General features: G+C 37.7%; 2 protein-coding genes across 2 annotated transcripts in view; both read left to right on the plus strand.

Moving 5' to 3' along the window:
* Positions 1 to 21,757, plus strand: part of LOC129742315 (40S ribosomal protein S12) — a 244,334-nt gene that overhangs the window by 139,630 nt on the left and 82,947 nt on the right. The gene's annotated exons all lie outside the window — the stretch shown is intronic.
* LOC129742314 (uncharacterized) lies at positions 7,913 to 10,034 on the plus strand. Its single transcript, XM_055734204.1, has 7 exons — positions 7,913 to 8,068; positions 8,151 to 8,248; positions 8,395 to 8,520; positions 8,585 to 8,698; positions 8,763 to 8,957; positions 9,017 to 9,225; positions 9,287 to 10,034. The coding sequence occupies exons 1-7, from the start codon at positions 8,023 to 8,025 to the stop codon at positions 9,327 to 9,329; spliced, it is 831 nt and encodes a 276-aa protein (XP_055590179.1). The 5' UTR covers positions 7,913 to 8,022; the 3' UTR covers positions 9,330 to 10,034.

Genomic DNA, 21,757 nt, shown 5'->3' on the forward strand with positions numbered 1-21,757 from the left:
CAACCATGACCAGCCAAGAACTGTGTTAGGGATCAAGCGATGCACGTACCGAGCTGTCCCACTGGTGCTGCCAGCTGGACATCGAGGCCTCTCTGGTCTGTTTCCGAACATCGGACATGTGTCTGACCTCGTAGCAGAAGATATTTTCCTCTAGCAAGACCGAAATGGGCATGACCCCCGCTACATCAGCAGCTACCGAGGACACCGTTCGGTATGCGCTGATACCTCGCAGGTTCATCAGCCGCTGCACACTGTAGAGCTTTTGCAGATTACACTGCCTGTTCAAGGCCGCTCCGTACCGCATAATGGACGAGGTCACACTCGCCAGGACCGTCCTTCTTCTGCCGCGGATCGCCGAGTTGTTCGACATGGCCCGTGAAAGGACTGCTGTCGCCATTGCCGCTCTGTTACAGGCGTAGTCGACGTGGGCCGTAAAGCTCAGCTGGTCGTCGATCGACACCTACAGGTACTTGATCGCCTGCTCGGATTCGATTGCGCACGGTCCAGCTGCAATCGTCCCTAATTGTGCTGAAATCAGGTTGGTGATCAGCATCACCAGACGCAAGCTCTTGGAGCGCATCCTCCTTTCCACCTTCTCAATCGCTACTGTGACGAGTAGCTGGACCTCTTCGGTTGATGGGCCCGATGCCAGGAGAACCAGGTCGTCGGCAAATCCCAAAAGTCTCACTCCCGTGGGGAGACGCAGTCTTAGCAGTTCGTCGTAAACGATGTTCCACAATACCGGGCCAAGTATCGATCCTTGTGGAACCCTTGCCGAGACACTCACTGTTTCAGACCCTCACTGGTCATATACTGTAGTTGGCGATTACGGAAGTAACACTCCACCATCCTACAGGTATATGCCAGGGTGACAACTGCGTAAAACCGGTCTCCTCTCCTCTTCTTAAGTCTGGCTTCGTCTGCCCTTTCTATGACACGTCGAATGGCATCCACCGTACTGCGGCCTTTCCGAAAACCAAACTGTTTATCAGATAGACTGTTCACTCCTTCGGTGTATAGCGGTGTCCTACTCTGGATTACCTTCTCTAGCACCTTCCCAGCTAACATGAAATCGTAATAAAAATGATAATCCAAATCGACTATTAAGACATTTTCAATAACCATCGTAAACCCGTTGGTATTGAGTGATTTTCTATCATTCATTTACGACATGCTTTGCCCAAAAAAAATTGAATCGGATAGCAGCTTGTCAATTCGTAAATATGTTGAGAATCTGTCCATTTGACATAAACGATTTGAGCTACATATCTAAAAGTGAACTGATTTACGATAAATAGGCGGTCCTTCAATTGACACTCTATCCGGTCTCTCCCTTTCTTCCTTTGACTGGTTCGTAAAAAGTAAATCCCACCTTCAGAGCTATAGCGTGGAACAGTTGAATTGGCATCGTGGTAAGATATCGGACAGCGAACTCGGAGGACTGGAATTCAAATCTCGGTAGAGGACATTTCTTTTCGTTTTACTCAAATTACTTAAAATCGTTTATTTTGCTTTTTGTGGAGGAATCGAATCCTTGGCATCTTGTCATTGTATACTATAAACATCGCCTCCAGTTTTGTAGCTATATGCTATTTTGGTAAGTTTTATACAATATTTGTTTGAATAATTCTGTTGCTCCTGTTTCGATGTACCTGCTTAAAAGTTTGCTGGGTTTTCGGCAGTATCCAGGAGTAATATCGAACGATAAGCTGATAGGTCACATGGTGGCTTAACCGGTTTCGGCAGGAGCACCAATCGCTGCCGCCTTCACACGGGCTGACGATCTGTGGAAGATAGAAATCGATAAGTGGTATATAATGATTGGCAAAATTAACAGAAAATATACCAAAAAATACCTATAAATGTGACCATTTTCCTTCCATGCATCCAAAACCAACCAAAACAGAACCTTTGAAAGTACCACGGCACGGTACTTTCAAAGGTTCTGTTTTGGTTGGATCTGGATTTCTGCCGTTACGCGAAAACTGTGATGGACTAATAAAAAGTAAATAATTATTCAGAATTCAATAATTTTAACTTCAATTCATTTGTCAATTACTAATTTAACACTTCAACAAGTTGGTAGCCATTTTAAGGACTTGGTAGGCTGTGGCTGAACGTGACGGTTGGATTTTTTTCGGGCAGAACATTTTTTAATCATCAAATTGAGAAAAATTTATGAGTTTTCAAGTGCTTAAATGAAGAAAATTGAAGTTTTCTGTTGAAAATGTGATCTGAAAATTGATATTTTCTAAAGTGAAACAGTGCACGGGGCAAGCGCTACACCACCCAGATTGCCCAGGAATGCTACGACCCAGATGATGAAGGAAAATTTACTGCTTTTATGGTGATTTAGTTTCGGAAAATGTAACCGGTCGGACTCTGAAAATTTGGCCCACCCAAAAGAAGACCTTACAAGTAGCTTTGGTTCCTGCTAAACCGGCAGTTTTCCCAACATCAACCCCTGTTCCTGTGTTCTGAATCATCTGTAATCCCTTTGATTTGGTGAGCTCGTTCTTTATTATTTTTAATCTGTTTTTTTTCTTTTTGACTAAAGCCCTACATAATTCTATGAAGCGTTTGGCTTGGAATTACGCGCTTCATTCCTCCCTGTTCTTGTTATTTTGCAAAATCAAAGTTCCCACATTCTTTGTTACAAGGACAACTTTGAAAATTGGACAAAATTTCCACCCACTCTTAATTTTTCGTCAACATCATCAAAATGTGTCAAAAACAAAATTAATTATTTCAAAATGTTACATACCTCACTAAACTGAAAATACATTCTTTAAAAAAACAAATTAGAGATGAGCCTAAGAAACTATGAAGCGTATCTAGCACAAGAACATAGAGGTAGGAGGATATAAAGGGAAATATTTTATTTGCGGATTTAAAAGTACTGTCCATCCAGAAAAGCAAAACACTTTACATTGATCTTACACAGAAGCAAGCTCCCGATTTTTTTTTAAATTTTGTTTAATTTGGTTTTTCATATTTGATTGATTCCTGGCACAGATAATTTGTTATTTGACATACATTTTCTTCAAAATTTATTAAAAAAAATTCAGAAAACCCGGAAACACAACCAAATCGTTAAAAAGATGTGAATGAACTTGAGAAATCTCAGCAAAATATGATTTAATAAAAGTTTTGTAATTTTTTTTTACATTTTTGTAATTAAGAGATTAGAAAATATTTCATTCACATAGTTTAACTTACTGGTGATTCTCCGGGTGAACTAATGCAAATTTAATGCGATTACCATATCTCAAAATCAATACATCAAATCCGAATTGAAATTTCCTTAGTTGATAACCTTGATTTAATTTTTTTCTAAATAAACAGTGTCAACCTTTATTGATTATTCAAAATATTAGAATCAAAGAGTTTTTAAAAAGGCATTAAGCATATGAAACAGTTTGGAATTTTTTTTTTCTCTTAATGTTATAACATAATCCATTTTTAGTTGCTTTCCGTCTTCAACCATTAAAGCCCTTTTGTAAACTCTTTGCTTCAACAGGGATCAAGGTTAGGAAAAAGAGCTAGTTTATCAAGGAGGAAAATTGGGTGGTATTGATTTGCTTCCAATATATTATTCTATTCATTTTTATTGGACGTTTATGAAATGCCTCATAGAAACAGGAGTTTCCTTAGGAAATGTCTAGGAGCGTAGGAGGTGTAGGACAATCTTGATCGCACCATTTACCAAAATGGATCCAGATCTTTACCTTTAACCAACTAACACAACCCCTTCCTTGGATACTTGAATATGGATTCGCAGACGTATAGACGGTTTCCATAGATTGTGATACTAACCTATCTCTGGTTCTGACTATTTCAATTTTTTTGAGTATGCAGGAGCGAGAGGTTGCCAGTTGAACTTAAAGAGTATCTTACTAACAATCCTTCCCTTCCCCCCATTGACTACTAGGACGTGGCCGGCGCCGTTATTAATCATATAAAAAAGGGAGAGCATTAGTTTTGTGCAATGAGAACGGCTGCTAATCCCAAGCACCATTCTTTTGGACTTAGTGCAAAATTGATGGCCTCGATTAATCACGGAGTAGCAACCATTGGCGACGTGGAACTTGTTCTGCTTAGCCACGCCAGCGATCATAAAATTCGAAATGTATAGATTGAAAAAAAATGTAAAAAAAGAAGTTCCTCTAGAATCGATTTGAAAAAAAAAAACCTGTAATGAAGCATTTCGAGTTCAATGATTTAAGGTGGATATGAGTAGTCAATCAAGCTAAGCTAAGCTAAGCTAAGCTAACAAGTTGGTAGCCATTTTAATTTGTGTTTTTTTTTTCATCTTCTATATGTTCACGTGAGTGGAAATGGATTGGGCACACGCTGCGAAGAAATGAAAACGAGGTTTGCAGAGAGGCGCTAGAATGGAATCCAGAAGGACATCGAAGAAGAGGCAGGCCCAGAAACTTGTGGCGGCGAAGCCTAGCCGCCGGAATCCGAACTGTCGACGAGGATCTTGACTGGGACCAAGTGAAGACGCTGGCTCCGGATCATCAACAGTGGAGGTCTTTTACCACGGCCCTATGCGACGAAGTATCGGCGCCGGAGTACATTAAGTAAGTATAAGTAAGTTCTACATGTTTAACTCCATATTTAAAAGGATTATGATAAATTACACAAAACCACAAAGTTCACATGCAGGTGGAAACAATTTAAGAGCTAATTTTGATAAATTTGGGTTCCTGAATCCAAATATGCTTTTTTTAAAATAACTTTTAAAAATAGGTCAAAATCATATTAGAAATATCTGCAGTTTTTGACAAAACTGTTGAACATTTTTGTAATGTTTAAAGTAAAGGTTTTAAATCAATATAAAACTTTCCCAAAGACCACAAGTTATTTAGATTTCTACGAAAAAAGCTTTCTTTTTTTTACTTTTACACATCTCTTAAATATGGAAATGTTCACGAATTTTTAAAGTTAAAATAAATTTTATTATTTTTATAAAGCACAAATCTAATCGTTTTGCGGACTTCTACAAATTTGTTAAATGAAATAAAACCTTTTTTTTTAATTTCTTAAGTAATGACAGAAATACTTGTAATGATAACTTTGTTTTTTTTTTTAATTATAAAGTTCAATGAATTAAGAATAACTATAGGAAAAATATTATTCCTTGAGATCATTAAGCATAGTACACTATTTCAGAATTACTTTTGTTTCTTCACCAGATTCATTTTGTTTATACAAAAAATCAAATTTCCCAGCTGTACTTTGTCAGCATAAGCTGAAAGATAAATCGAAATTTTGATAACTGGAAGAATTTGAATACTAACATGGTTTTATCTCTGTCTTTGATCACTTTTAAAATTAAACTAAACATTATCTTCATTTTCCAAATAAAGTTCAATCGTCAACTATATGTTTTTTATAAATTCTCTTGAGTTCAAAATTGATATTTTTATCAAGACTTCACTTTTAAATCTTGATTAAATATTCTTTCTAGTTCAAGATATTTCCGTGGAATCCTGAAGGTTTCTTTTTCTGGTGTTAAGGAATTATTGATGACAAATGTGTAAACTAGACTTCTTAAATTTTTTTTTTTTATATTTCTCGTATTTGGTACGCAATGTGTGTCCGCAAAGAATAGAAGAGGGATACATCAATATTAATAGTGAGCATAGCACTATTTTTCGGTTTCGCTAGAACAATTGATGTCAAATTTTCTCGCAAACTTAAGCGTCGTTAAGCGGGGAGTAGGGTCTAACGGGTAAAAAAAAACACCATTCTCACGATTTTTTTTAGAGCGATCGTTCAAACAAATGTATTCCAATTATACAAAGCATTGTTAAAAGAACATTTAGTATTTTTTTCGTAGAAAAATATTGAAAAATGAGCCGGTGACGGAGCACTTTCGAGGATGCCTTTTAGAAAACAGGATTTGCGGTGGACACTGTATCTCAGCCCAAAATCATCTGAAGTCAAAAAATCAGGGCAAAATATTTCCAATAGATGTATTTCTGGACCCCAACGATTTTATTTAACCTAAAAAAAATTTTTATGAAATTTTTGTGGCTGTTTGAAGTAAAAACTACGATTGTTTCACGAAAAAATCCGCATTTTAATCTGTGAAATCTCCCCAAAGTAAAAAAAAAAAATCGGGGTTTGGTATTTTATATGTAGAAAATATGTTCCAAATTTGAAAAGAATCGAATAAGTAGTTTTCAAATGACGATGTCCACTGACTTTAAAAATGTGCTTTCGAGAAAAACGCGTTTGAAGTTTCTGCTCTCTCTCTCTTGCAGTATTAGATAAGAGGAGATAAAGGCATATAATTTCTACAGTTTTGCTTCGATTGACTTGAGAATTTGACACAACATTCTTGAAATGTTTTACAATAAGAAAATAGAAAAATAAAAAAATCGATTTTTTGAAGGTGTTAGACCAGGCATGTCAAACTCGTTTAGGTGTGCGGGCCGCATTAAATATGTTCTATGACGTAGAGGGCCGCAGCCAAAATCAGTTAAATCGGTACATTCAGCTTTAGTTTTTTTGCAGTAATATTTTACAAAAAAATCAGTGGTGTTTTTTTTTCGACAATTTAAGACGGGGCTACGCGGGCCGCATTGACCTAGGCAGCGGGCCGCATGCGGCCCGCGAACCCCCAGTTTGACATGCCTGTGTTAGACCCTACTCCCCACTTAAGCGAACCCTTAGAGATAACCAAATGATCTGAAAATTTCGACAAAAATGACAAAAATGACAAAAATGACAAAAATGACAAAAATGACAAAAATGACAAAAATGACAAAAAGACAAAAATGACAAAAATGACAAAAATGACAAAAATTACAAAAATGACAAAAATGACAAAAATTACAAAAATGACAAAAATGACAAAGATGACAAAAATGACAAAAATGACAAAAATGACAAAAATGACAAAAATGACAAAAATGACAAAAATGACAAAAATGACAAAAATGACAAAAATGACAAAAATGACAAAAATGACAAAAATGACAAAAATGACAAAAATGACAAAAATGACAAAAATGACAAAAATGACAAAAATGACAAAAATGACAAAAATGACAAAAATGACATGGCCAAGAAACGATCTCGGCTTCCAAGGTTTTGATTCTTAAACATAATTCTCTGTAAACCACCCTCCTGTTCATATTTTTCTTAAAACGTAAAAAAAATAAATGGTCGGTCGTTTGACTGAGTATTAATAAATTATTATTCCCTTTAAATGATACACATCCAATTAAAGTGATTATTCTATTGTTAGGATCATTCGAAGTCGAAAAAATTGTTTTTTTTTTCAACTTAATTGCTGTACAAAAAAAAAAATAAATAAATTAATCTTTAGTTTTTTTTTTTAATTATTTAGATAGGGTTCGAAGATTCTATTTGTGCAGTAAGGTTAAAAAATCTCAATTTCCCGACAAATTTCCCCTGATGAGTTCTTCTACAAATTTACTGCAAGGTAACATTGTCTAAACAAACCAGCAATAATTCCGCTAACGTTATCTTCGATTGAATCAAAGCAATCGAAAGATTCCCTTTTATTCAACTACAGTCGTTGAATTAAAAGGAATCTACCGATTGCTGTATTCAGCACAAAATTCAACAAAGTAGGCTCACGACATATATGAGCGTTTTCAATTATACTTAGTATAGTTAGTCGTGCTCGTACCATCTAAATTAAATTATAAAGTATGGATATCTAGTTAAATAATTGTATGAAATTTCAAGCATTTTTGTAAATTTGTTCACAACTCCATTAATAAAAATGTGTAGTAAAACTTCTCAAAGGATCACATCCCGCTAATTCACCTTAATCAAAACAGTATCCTTGGTATTGGTCCATCGTACAGCGACGAGAACACAAAGACACCACCACATGGACACCCTCGCCTAGAGTAGTTCGTGGGGGCGAAAAATTTTCATTCAAGGATTCGATTCTCAGGTGACTGCACCATTTTTCGCGTTTTCCATGTGATCAGTTTGGTATTTTTGCAAAATTTAGCAAAATAGTAATCAAATATGGAGAAAATATGCGAAACTCTAGTCTTGCTGACAGTTATTATTGGTGAGTTGTTGGTGTTGTTCGCGGAAAATTCCAGTTCGAGGTTAAAAGGATTGATTCATTGTTTAAATTTTCTGTTCCATAGGAATTTTCCTAAGCTTTACGTCAGCCTTGCAGCTAGAGGGTTTGTCAACCAAAAAGCCAAGAATTACAAAATATACGCTGAAGCCCACGACCAATAGTGTAAGTAGAATTCTGTGGTTATAAAATTGTAAAATCCTGTTGTGACGAAAAGATTTGCCCACGAAATGATGGGAAGTAAAATATCGATTTTTCTATCCTTCCACCCTCGTGCGTGCGAAACATCGTTCGACTTCCACTATTATCAGGCTACGGCTGTTCCATCATCGCTTTCGCTCTATAGGTTAAATGGCACGTCTGGTGCAACATGTATTCTTATACAAACTGACGGACTTTTGAGCATCCAGTATCGCGATAAGTATGGTGAAGATAAGGTAATTTAATCAATGAATTTTATAATGAAAATTAAATCAATCAACTATAACTGTTCTATTTCAGGAAGCGGATACCTTTATGCCGGACCAAATGGATATATCGGGAGAGTGCTGGGAAGATGAATCGCGAATTGCTCTAGGATGGAAAGGATTTGTTCTCAATATTTATTTCTCGAAGGTGAGACTTCAATTCCTAGAAAGTTTTTAATATAAAATTTTCATCCGTTTAAATATCTTTTTAGACGCCAGGTGGCGAAAGATGGTATATCAACAACGTAGATCTCGCATATTCATCGTCGAACAAGATTTTCGAACATATTGATCGTCCAGGCTTAGACGTTAAGCTATCGACGCCATCAGGAACACTACTATTTCCCACTCCAGTTGGAAAGTCATACACCTGCGACCAGGAAGTTGTGATAACTATGTACTCACAGGTAATATAAATGTCATATGTAACTTTCATGATGAAAATCTAATATACTTCAATCCACAGGATGAGCATGATAAGGCAGGCCATTTGGCAAAACTCTATCTAAGAGAGTTGCGAATGCAGAGCTTCATGTACAAATCCTCCAATCTTTGGGGACCAACCTTCCAGTGTAGTGCTACCGGAACATACCGAGACGAAACTGCTCCTATAGCCGTTGGATCCACCCTGGCCGTTGCTACGGTTTGTACTGTTGTTGGCTACGGTTTGTGGAGGTAATCAAACCCTGCGAAGACAAAAAATCTGATTTTTAATGTCATCAAACTTTTATTTCAGATACTTCAAAGTCAAAAAGTTCCAGTACGGAACCATGGCTTAAGGTGTTTGTGATGTCAATTCTATCAAATCAATTCAAGATATTGTTGCTCGTTGCCAAAAATGATCCCGCTCATTCTCAACCGAGGGAGTAAATTTTCTTAGTAACATATCAAATTAATCTCTACCACAAAAACAATTCATAGCAATTTTAATTCAACCGAATCAAATTGTTCGTAAATATGTAAAACCGCATTAAGAAAAGCTGCAGCACGCTGAACAGAACTAAACAAAACAAAGTTAAAAGAAAAAAAGACAAGTGTAAACACTATTTGGGGAAAAATATATTTCCGGAAACCAAACATTGCATTGTGTGGGCTCTAAGGTAGGCGATCGATGCGAAAAAATAAACGTCTTCCATTTTCATTTAAATGAAATTATAAGTGTAAGTTGAAACATATTTGTAAAATAGGTCGTTAAACTGTAAGGTGTAAGCTACTATAAGATATGTAACGGTTACAAATGCGTGTGCACAAAATTCATAGAATAAATACAATCTATTTAAATTGAACGTACTATATTGAAGGAAGTCAAATCAAACATGTAACACAACCAAAAAAAACTAAATATGGATAACACAACAGTTCATACAAGCACGATCCTATTTAAATTCGTTTTATGTGTTGTCATCTTTTTAAATTCAATAGAATTTATGTGTTATGCGATTCGAAAATGACTATAATAAATAAATATAAGTTCAAAAACTGAATGTGAACAGAACTTCTTATTTCAAACACATTGTGAAGTTAAATCCAATAAAATTTAAAACATAACCTTTAATTGAATAATTTTTATCTTAAAAACAAATTGTTCTATGCTTCAACTAAAAGATTTGTAAAAATATATTAGTCCTTTTAAAGCATAATGTCCTAGAAGTCGTAATGAGTATTCTAGTTTTTATTGACTTTTTTAATTTGAAATATTAAAAAAAATCAAGTGGCAAAAAAAATATGTCCAGGATTAATGTATTCCAATCAAAGAAAATAGTCGCATCATTTCTATTTGTCAAAAAAACAGTTCCCTTTACATTTTTGTCCGAACCTTGATTAACTGAAACATAACAGAGAGTAGGCGTTTGCTAAACCAGCAGCACGCTTTTTTTTGTGTTTCAATTATTTTGCAAAAATTCGTTGAAATTTCAAGATTTTTATCATAAAAATCCAATAAATTTAAATTGAAGAGTTAGTGAAATCATATATTTTAAAGTTTAATGTAACAGATGTTATGATGAAAGTCCTGTTTTTCAAGAATCATTAAAAAATTTGAACACCGGGTTCTTGAACAAAATGTAAAAGTGCGATACATGGGACAATTGAAGAATGCTGGAGTGCTGAAGTGCTGGAAGAATAACACAGGTTGTCTGGTGAAAAAGTGTTTCTATCTGATCTCCATTTGATCTTTTTCAAATCGTGGGAAGAATACCTAATTGGAGTGTTTGCCAGCCGATGCGGATTTCGATGCTTATAAATTGGTGAGCTTGTCTCTTGCAATATTTTTATCACCATCTGTAATTTCGACTTGAAATGAATCTGTGTAAAGCGCAAATTATGTTGTGAAATGTATCATATTGTGTATGAAAGCAATAAAAGAATCCATAAAGTTTCAAAATTGGAAGCAAAGGTCATGAACTAGCGATCGAAGGTTTTGGGCATTCATTTTTTTCTTTTCCATGCTATTGCCTATAATTAAAATTACATTCAGAATAGTACGAGAACACTGCGTAACAATGAGTAGAAAACTGTTTTCAGAGCATACAGGTCCTCAAAGCTGATTGTATTCCGACACAGGAAGCCGGTAAAGCAAAGACTTTGGCTGCGGTGGTCTCGGTGTGTTGAACAAATGAGTGCTTTTGGTCGAACGTTCTCAGCAAACATTTATGAAGGTATAACGCAGGAACAACAGAATTATTCAAACAAATATACCAGATAAAAAGATTGTATTAAACTTACCAAAATAGCATATAGCTACAAAAGTGGAGGCGATATATCTACAATCACAAGATTCCAACTAGAGTGTCCTACCCGGGATTTCCCGGTCAGGAATTCCCGGGAATTAGAAAAATTTGGGAATTCCCGAATCCCGGGAAACGCTTAAAAAATCCCGGGAATTCCCGAAACCAGTAAAATGTGCTTAAGTACTTCAAATTTACACGATCTAAATTGGAAAAAAATGAATCAGATTGAGCAAGGAAATTGATAGTTCTACCGCTGACCATACTGACTGGACACTCGAGTTCGTTTGTTGGATGATTTCTCCAACAGTACGGAATATCGATTCCGGATCAATTCGCTGATTTGAAAAAATGCTATTCCAGTTAGAAAGTGGCACCCAACTTTTTTTTAAAAAAGGAGGCTATTTCAACGATAAATCAGGCTAAACAGTTACATTTTTCTACAGGGCATATTTTTGACAAATTTTGAAGGTTCGCGATACCGACGGTTGGTGGACCTGCAAAATTTGACAACAAAAATTAGCCAGAAAATTATCGAATTTTTGTTCCAGGAATCATGTCAGTGTGATTAGTGGTTCTACCTTGATGGCTTTTTTTTTTGAAATATTGTTTTTTCTTAAATCTGTTTAATACATTGAATTTGATTTGAATTTTTTTTTCCAATAGAAAACTTAATATGTAAAAGCGAAAAACGACAAACATACTTTAAAACCAAACAACTCCAATAATGACCGGTAAGAATCTGGATACAGTATTGTTTCGATTTTGTCAGCCCCATCTTGAATTTAGGGCTGACAAAACAGGGTACCTGACAAAATCGGGAAAAAATTTTTTCTTGAAAATAATTTCAATTTAGATTTGATAATTGTCCGTTTACTTGTTATTTGGATATTTTATGTCAATACCTTGATAAGGGGTGACATTGACCCCTTTTCTGTATTCTTTACCCTTCTTACAAAGAAGGGAATACATTTCTTTTGAAAAACCAACTTTCGATCCGAGGCCCGGAGGGCCAAGTGTCATATCCCATTCTACTCAGTTCGTCGAGATCAGTACATGTCTGTATGTGTGTATGTATGTGTGTGTATGTATGTGCGTATGTGTGTGTATGTTACAAAATAATGTCACACACGTTTCTCGATGACCGCTTGACCGATTTGAGTTCTTGAGGCGTCAAATGAAAGGTCTTGCAAATTGCAAAATGGAGGACCTGTCCGAGAACTCAACCCTAAGTGATTGTTTACAAACACCTTTCATACAATGGATTGTGTACATGCCATTTGAAAAACCGTTGGTGCGTAGCTGCAGGATTGATATGAAATTGCAAAACAGCTGAATTTGTTGATCACGTTTTAATTATGTAATGGTTCTTTTTTATGGATTTACAAAAATAAATGTTTTATTTTGAACCGCCCTTTATTTTTATGAAATAAAAAGAAAAACAAATGTTTCAAAATGTTGTTCCCTAAGGAACTATCCATAAACCACGTAGACTCATTTTTGGTCATTTGAGACCCCCCCCCCACCTTTGCCCCTCGTATACTTTTGTCCATATAAAATTTCGAAAACCCCCTCTCCCCCTTGAAGTCTACGTGGTTTATGGATGATCCCTAAGGGCTATCCATAAACCATGTGATCAAAATGTACTAAAATTTCAACCTCCTTCCATTCGTCACTAATGAAAACTCTTATAAACCTTCAATCACCCCCAAGCCTTAAAATACCAACCCTTAAGGGGCCGTTCAGATATTACGTAACGCAATTTTCGAGCATTTTCAACCCCCCTTCCCCCCTACGTATCCAAATCGTCTCAAAATTTCTAAGCAAAATCCACAAAGCGTAACAAACTGCTATACCCCCTACCCCCCCTGAAAGCGTTACGTAATATTTGAATGGTCCCTAAAATACCAAATGGTTAAGGGTGGTCAGGACAACCCCAAAAACAACATACCGTGTTAAATGATTGGGAATTTTAGTTCAAAAGCTGAAAATTTCAACTAAATTTAAAGGCTGACAAAATCGGGATCAAATGCTGACAAAATCGGGGATAGACAAAATCGGGGGTAGACAAAATCGGGAGCTGACAAAATCGGAACAATACTGTACTCCGTTTTGTAACACTCATCATTTAGAACTTCCGTTTAAGATGCTGTTGACAATAGCAAAATCATCAACAAAAAAAAATGACATATTGCAAAACAAATGGATAATTATCTGAAAATTTACAATATTTGATGAATAACCTGAAGTCTAGCTATCTAACTTTTATCGATAGTTAGAAATCTTTCTAAAATTTTTGCATTTAAAATTGAACCAGTTTGTTGGTTAAAGATTGTTTGTGGGTCTTTGGTTTGCTTATTGAGTTTTCTTTAAAAAAGTTTGGAATGTTTTTCAATACTAGGTACTACATTAAAATTTAAAAATACCATATCGATAAGAATTCGTATGAGATCAGGGTTGAGATCTTCATGTTGAAATCTTCATTTTCTATTTTTCCCGGGATCCCGGGAATTCCCGAGAAAAGGATCGTCAGATTTCCCGATTCCCGGGAACGCAAAAATTGCCGGGAAATGAACACTCTAATTCCAACGATTCGATTTTCCAACAAAAAGCAAAATTAAAAAAAAATTTCATCGACCGAGATTTGAACTCCAGTCCTCCGAAATTTTGTTTTTACGAATCGGTCAAAGGAAGAAACCGGAGAGAGTGTCAATTGAAGGACCGCCCATTTATCTTAAATCTGTTCACTCAAATCGTAAATGTCGAATGAGCATATTCTCAACTTTTTGGAGACATATTTACGAATTGACTAAACTGCTATCCGATTAGATTTTTTTTGGCAAAGCTTGTCGTAAATGAATGATAGAAAATCACTCAATACCAACGTGTTTACGATAACGCTTTAATAAAGGTTACTCTTTCGAGAGAGGTGCCACTCAAACCGTAGTTGTAGAAAACAGTGGCTCTGGTTCGAAAAAAAAACTTATACATTTACATTTTTCGGCGTTAACTTCCATACCGTGTAATCCGTACCATACTAATATAATCGGTCGACGTCCTCCAGGAGTATGCTATGCTACACGATCTCTCTATGTATCGTGTGACCAAAATCTATTTGCTAAGTATTAGTGAATCTCGTTATAAAGCTTTTTCCCTCAAATTTTAGCTTTTTTTCCTTGAGAGCATTGGAGATGATAGCTATAGAAGAAAGGAGGGGACTCCATATAAATTTCGATGTAAAACTCAAAAACTTATCACCCAATGGATATTTGAGAGGATTTTCGGGAACGAAAAAAATGGGTATGATTATTGAAAAACCACGTCCTCCATTCAGCAGGGAGTGAAGGGAAGGACAGGGGGGGCTCTCTTATCAGTTTTTTAGCATAAATTCAGAACATATCAAGCAAAAATAACCATATTTTATAAATTAGATTGTTGGCGTACGATTAATTTGAGACCCTTTTTTTATGGCGAAGCTAAAAAAGCAGATAAAAATTATCAGACCTTTAACACAAATTTATAGCTCAAGATTCGAAAGTATGGGAAAAAGCTTAAATTTGAAGATGTGCTCCAAACGGGTTGAATAGAACTGCATGGGCCTTACGTCTTCCCGAAAAGCAACATAATTAAGGTTGCCAGAATGCCCGGTTTTATCCGGGTTTTCCCAGATATTTGATACAAAATTTTAGAACAGTCCGGCCCGGCCCGGTTGCCCGGATTTGATTGATAAATGCCCGGATTTTGCCCGGATTTTTTCACTTTATTTGGCAAATAATTATAAAAAAAAATTAAATTGTGTTGAAATTTTTTTTTATTTGACCACCAAAACCAAAATTTTTTAGCAGATTTTGCAAAAATAATGATGAAAAGATTTTTCGAAGACTAAAATACGATTTCAAATTTGTTTTTCAATTTTGATGAAATTATATTTTTTTTAACTCTTTTTTTGATTTTTGTTGATTAATTTCTGGGTTTTTGACAAAATATGTCCGGATATTGCCGGATTTTTGGTCTCGATTATGAAATTAAATGCCCGGATTTTGCCAGGTTTTTTATAAAAAATTGCCCGGATTGTCCGGCCCGGATACGTGCTGAAAAAATTCTGGCAACCTTAAACATAATCAAATATAGAGTCAATAGTCCGGTAGATTTTAAGATCATCTGGGAAAAGCAATTTCGGCGACTGAAGGAAAGTTGCCAGATCGTTAAAAAAAATCACGAAGATAAGCGGTCGAAATGACTACCCTGCGGAACACCAGACGGCATGTCGAACACGGAAGAGTACTTCTTCTGGAGGTTGGCTGTTTTAGCATTTACAGCATGCTAGCTGCCACTTCTGGAAGTTTGTACGCTTAACTACATAGATATAGATGGATATTTCAAAGGAACATACGTAGCACTCAACCAGTGTTAACCTGGCACTAACCAATAGTGGCAGTGTATCTTTTTTTTTTTTAGTTGGTAACCACAGGTGGTAAATCCCGATTTACGGATTGTATTCCAAGGCACGGCGAGCCACCGCGCCCCCCCAGTTTGCTATTCTGGGTGGCAGTGTATCTTTTTTTTATTAGTTGATCACCCAGGTGATAAATCCTTTTTACGGATTGCATTCCAAGTCACGGCGAGCGACCGAGTCCCCCCAGTATGCTACTCTGGGTTCATGGGTGCAATTGGACGACTCCTAAGTACCCCTACGCCATAAAGTCCACAAGGGGCCTCTGGCCATAATTTCCATCCGGACCTGCAACGAAGGCTATACCCGAGATGGGAGACCAAGTCCGCGCTTAAGCGCTCATCGGCAAACTCCAGTTCGAGTCAAACTCCAGCATATATACCCTGCCTCTTGTTACGATTCAAGACTAGAGACCTCTCCTCTAACGACTTGAGGTCCGGCCTTTACTCGCAACTCGAGAGTCGAGACTAGCTTGGTTCCCACGAAAATCGTGCGCTACGCCTCTGTTCGAGGCCACTGCAAGAGACCAATGACCTCTCTTCTAACGACTTGAGATCTTTGCTCCGCCTGGCTTGGCTCGAGGCCCTCTGCTCTTTGCCCGTCCGTGTGCCGATCGAGAGCAGCTTATCCTGGACACGCGCCTGTCACAGCACACGTCCGAGGCTTTACGAAAGACTACTCGGATGACTCATCCGCCGTGAAGTCACCCTACCCGCGAGTATTTCGCGGCGTAAATACTCTTCCCCCTACGAGTTCGACTGCGAAGAAGGCAAAGTCTTATCCCCGCAGCTTCCCTCGTAGGGAGCGCGTTTTACTCAGATACTCCGCGGCGGTAGAGGTATCCTACACAACGATCGCGACGTACCTAAACAGCTCGGCATACGCAGAAGGTATTGTCTTATCTTTGTATGCTTTACTGCTAGGATCGAACGCACACTACTCGAATGCCCCCCGCCGAAAGGGCATTCTACTCCGACCGTGGTCCGGTCTTCCTCCTCCCTTTTTGGCTGGCAACCCTAGGGTTTTTGCCCGCCGTGTGCCGAATCGAGAGCAGCTTATCCTAGACTCGCGCCTGTCACAGCACACGTACGGGTCTTAGACGCTTGCGACTCAGATGAATCCCGACGGTGATGTCATCTTACCCGACTCGAGTGGCTCATCCGACGGCGACGTGATACCACTCTACCCGAGAGTATTCCGCGGCGTGAATACTCTTCCCCCTACGATTTCCACTGCGGAGAAGGTATTGTCTTATCCCCACAGCTTCCGTCGCAGAGGGCGCGTTCGACTGGGATACTCCGCGACGGTTACGTTGGAAATATCCTACACACAGACGCGCGACGTACCTAGCAGCTCGGCATACGCAGAAGGTATTGTCTTATCTTTGTATGCTTTACTGCCAGGGTCGGACGCACACTACTCAGGTGCTCCCCGACGAAGGAGTCACCCTACACCGATCGCGAACTGGTGCTGGTTCCAACTCCTCTGCAGGGCAGTCATGATCCTGGTGAACCCATCGCTGACCACGCGCCAAGTATTGGCGTCCTCGCACATCCTCCGCACGATGTTGTCGGCTGTCGTGTCCGGTCCGCAGGCGGCAAGCATGTTAGCACGTACCTCTTCGAACCTTGGACAGCTGAACACTACGTGCTCTGGCGTCTCTACTATGTCTCCGCAGGTTAGACAAGATGGCGAAGCCACGTGTCCAAACCGATGGTGGTACTGCATGAAACATCCGTGACCAGTCAGGAACTGTGTCATGCAAAAGTCCACCTCACCATGTCCTCGATCCATCCAGGATCCGATATTAGGGATCAAGCGATGGGTCCACCGTCCATGTTCCGAGTTGTCCCACTGGTGCTGCCAGTTGGACAGCGAGGTCTCTCTGGCATGTTTCCGCACGTCGGGCATGTGCCTGTGCTCGTAGCCGAAGGTATCTTCCTCTAGCAAGACCGAGATGGGCATGACCCCCGCCACAACATCAGCAGCTACCGAGGACACCGTTCGGTGGGTGGCAGTGTATCTGGAAATAATGCGGAGTAATGCTCCTGAAGAGCTAACCACTGGTCTCTCCCCAACAGAAAAAAAATGTTTATAACCCGTACTAGACTGCCCCAAATTTATATGGGAAATTCAAAACCTGTTAAATGTTATGCGCTGCAGGCTGCAATTGATCCTAGTTCTAGTACAAGATCTCATGCCAAATTTTTGCCAGATCGGATCACTGGAAGGGGTCGCTCAACGAGCCTGAAGTTTGTATGGGATTTTGAGACATTTTGTTCGGGAGAAACATGAAAAACCAGTTTTTCATCAATAACTTTGGTTCCCGTCGGCCGATTTCTTTCAAAAACGGATTTTCTTAAAGACTAAACTATAAATAATATTTCATCCGAAGACTGCATTTCAATTAGAGTTAAGACAAGAAAGTTATTAGGCTTCAAAAATGGGCTAACTTTCATCACTGTTCAAAAATCAAAAATGGTATTCATCACTGTTAATGAGTCGAGGCGGTCGAACATATTGACGCCTCATTAATAGTGCTGAATACCACCGTTAAAAAAGTTAGCCCATTTTTGAAGCCTTATAACTTTTTTATCTTAACTCTTATCGGAATGTAGTCTTCGGATGTCATTTGTCATAGTTTAGGCTTTAAGAAAATCTGTTTTTGAAAGATATCGGCCGACGGGAACCAAAGTTATTGATGAAAAACTGGATTTTCGTGTTCCTCCTGAACAAAATGTCCCAAAATCCCATACAAACTTCAGGCTCGTTGAGCGACCCCTTCACGTGATCCGATCTCGTCCAAATTTGGCATGAGATCTTATACTAGGCCAAGGATCAATTTCAGCGTGCAGCGCATAGCTTTTTCAAAAGTCGGGTCATTTGGGGTACTCTAACCCGTACTCTAAATCTTGCTACGATTATTACGATTCGTTGATCGGATCCCATCTAATGAGGCCGCATGGGCCTTCGGTCTTAACAGGAAACCAACTCCTCGTTCACGAGTAGTGCGTTCTCCTCGTAAACCAGAGTAAAGGGTCCAGGACTTGTCCGGACTATGCCTTGTGTTCTTCAGTGTTAGGCCATCATTATCAAATCGCAATGTCACAAAACCGTTGTTTTACCACAAAATAGGTACTTTAACTTCAGTGGTAAAAAAGTAGAAGAGATGAAAACGAGAATTGCAGAGACGCGCTTGAATGGAATCCAGAGGGACATCGAAGAAGAGGCAGACTTCGGATCGTCAACAGTGGAGGTCTTTCGGAGCGAGAACATTAATGCTAATAAAAAATGTAAAAAAGTATGAAAATACTGCCAAGAATGTCAGATTATAGTGACTTGATTTTTGTAAAAACAAAAATAATGATTAGTAAAATATGCTTGTTTGCTGAGAAAGCCAGAGTTTTCGTACTAAGAACTCTTGTTTTGGTGGTTTTGAAAGCATTTAACCAGTTACGTTTATGTAATTAGCTTTTTACGGTTGAAACAAACCGATTTACCTTTTTTGTTAATCTCGTAATGATAATGTAATTTTTTTTCCGATTCCGATAGCTGACATTCCAGTGTTTTCACTTAATTTTGAAGCAGCTGAATTCACCAAATAGTTCCCAATTTTCTCAATAGTGAAGTATTAGGCAACAAAACAGTGAAAATTGAAGAAAAAGGTGCAGTAACCCAAAATATTGATCAGACGAAGGTTTTTTTTTCTTTGCTATGGGATATTAGGAATAATAATAATAATAATAATAATAATAATAGGAATATTTCTTGTAAAAAACGGTCCATACCTTCATTACGACCAAATTACCTTTATTTCTGTCTTTTCAAAATAATCATCATGATACGCACGGTCAAATAAACGGTTTTTAAGATACACACATTCATAACTGCCCTAATTCTAAGCTATACTTCCAATCTCGATTCGAAATTATTTTTAAACATTAAAAAGGCTTGTTCAATCTCGGGCATATTGGTCACCTTGAATTCAAATATTTTAGTTCATTCTTTCAAACCCCTTGACCTTTTCGCTATAATTTCATTGTAAAGTGTTGCCATTTTGTCATATTTTAAGTAAGAATATGAAGAATTAGAGCGCCAAAAAGTGTAATAATAAGTTCAAATAAAATGAAATGCTTCTTCCTGTTTCACTAGTCGACAAGAAAAGTCTTATTTTTTCCATCCGAAATGGTCTGCCCAAACAAGACTCTTGAAACTGTACAGATGATTGTGCCGATTGAATTTTTGCTAGAAATCCTTAATATTTGGAAATTGAAGACTAAATAAAAAACTAACTTAAATATACACTTAACCGTAAAGATCAAACCCAAAGCCTTTAAATCAGGTCCAATTCCCACCGGAATCATCTTCATTATTTTCACTCTCTTGTTTATCAAACGGCCTGGACGAAAAAAAGATAATAATGCCTCATGAGAATACCAATGATCCCCTGATTCTAGCATTTTGTAAAAATGAAGTATAATCAATATGCTCAACATTCTCTAGACATAAAAACTAACGATCTTTGCGGCCAATTAAACCAAAAAGGGGGTGCGATTGAAAAAAAAACATGATACATTCGCAGTAATGATTGTGTTAATCTAATTAATTCAACAAAACTGGCTTGGTTGCAACCAATTTAGCAAAATATTGGTTTGCCCTGTCATCACTACCGAACCACTTCACACTGCCTCGCCGCGCGCTTGCATTTGGAAAAGCCAATTTTCCGGGTGGTGTCGCATGTTTTTTTTTCTCTGTGAAACAGTACACCACCCATAAATCTCGACGCATCTAAAGTTTAGTTTGATCTGTAGAGTGGTTCAAGGAAGGACACAATAAAATCGCGTTTCTAATCAGAACAAGACCAATTTTTTTTTCATCTATGAAGCTTCCTAGTTCCATATTTCTACCTTTTTTTATAAATTTCTACTGGATTTTGCATTTGTGCTTTTCTAACCTCGAGCTCAAAATCAGATTTGGGAACCTAAAGTTCAAATGTTGGAATATAACCACAACTTTGGATTGAAATTTTCTCTTTCGTTTGATTTTCTTCCGAATTTCCTAATAGTTTTGTAAATCGCACAGTGAAATGAATCACCCTACACTCAAAAGCTGTTGGTGCGAAGATTTCGAAGAGATTAGGTACCGGTGCCGTCTCGGCTGTGGCTCTCCCTAACTAACCAAAAGAGTTAGGTCCTACCTCATCGGTCTCGTCGCTTGGAAACAATTTTCCTACCCCTGCTTGCTAGGCGGGTAGATTTGGTTTGGTGGTGTGCTTGCCTGGGATGTAGGTATGTACCTCAGTGTCAAATTATCTCTGCTGAGCTGCCCTTCTGAAAAGATGGTAACACGAGATGTGAGAAACGAAATTGTTTAATTAAAAACGGATTTGAGCGAACCTTTGCACGTAGAATGGAGGAAGCATTCATCGGAGAAGGTGTTGGGACACTTCGTTTTGAGGGATTTGTTAAAAGCATATGTTTTTTTTAACATTTTGAGTAAACTTCATCACATCACACAGAAATTTTAATCCTAGAAATTTTGTTTGGAAAAAATTAAAATTTAACGTTATTAATATTAACAGGATTTTCCTATTTTACCAGCCCTAATTTATTGAAATGTGTTGACACAGTAGAAGGAAAGTAGGGAAATTGTGTTTTTACAATGTTCGGCTTATTGCCAAAATTGCCAAAAGTGCTCTGTTATTTAAATTAGGCATGAATTTTTAGGAACCTTTTAAGTGTCTCAATTTCCAAGAGAAACTCCACAGCAAATACTTTTTCGATGCTCTCAATTCACCTTTCCAGAATTTGTGTATCAGTCCATAAAATAATACAATGGCCAAGAAAATTATACCACTTTATATCGTGAACATTAATTGGTTGAAATTTACAAAAAGTTATATCATTTATCTTAAGGTTGCCAGATTGCTCGCATTAACCGGGTTTGCCTGGCTATTTAATACAAAATATGGCAACAGTCCGGTCCAGCCCGGTTTCCCGGATTTCATTGAAAAATGCTCGGATTTTGC

The sequence above is a fragment of the Uranotaenia lowii genome, chromosome 2, assembly GCF_029784155.1.
Source record: "Uranotaenia lowii strain MFRU-FL chromosome 2, ASM2978415v1, whole genome shotgun sequence".
Taxonomy (NCBI): domain Eukaryota; kingdom Metazoa; phylum Arthropoda; class Insecta; order Diptera; family Culicidae; genus Uranotaenia; species Uranotaenia lowii.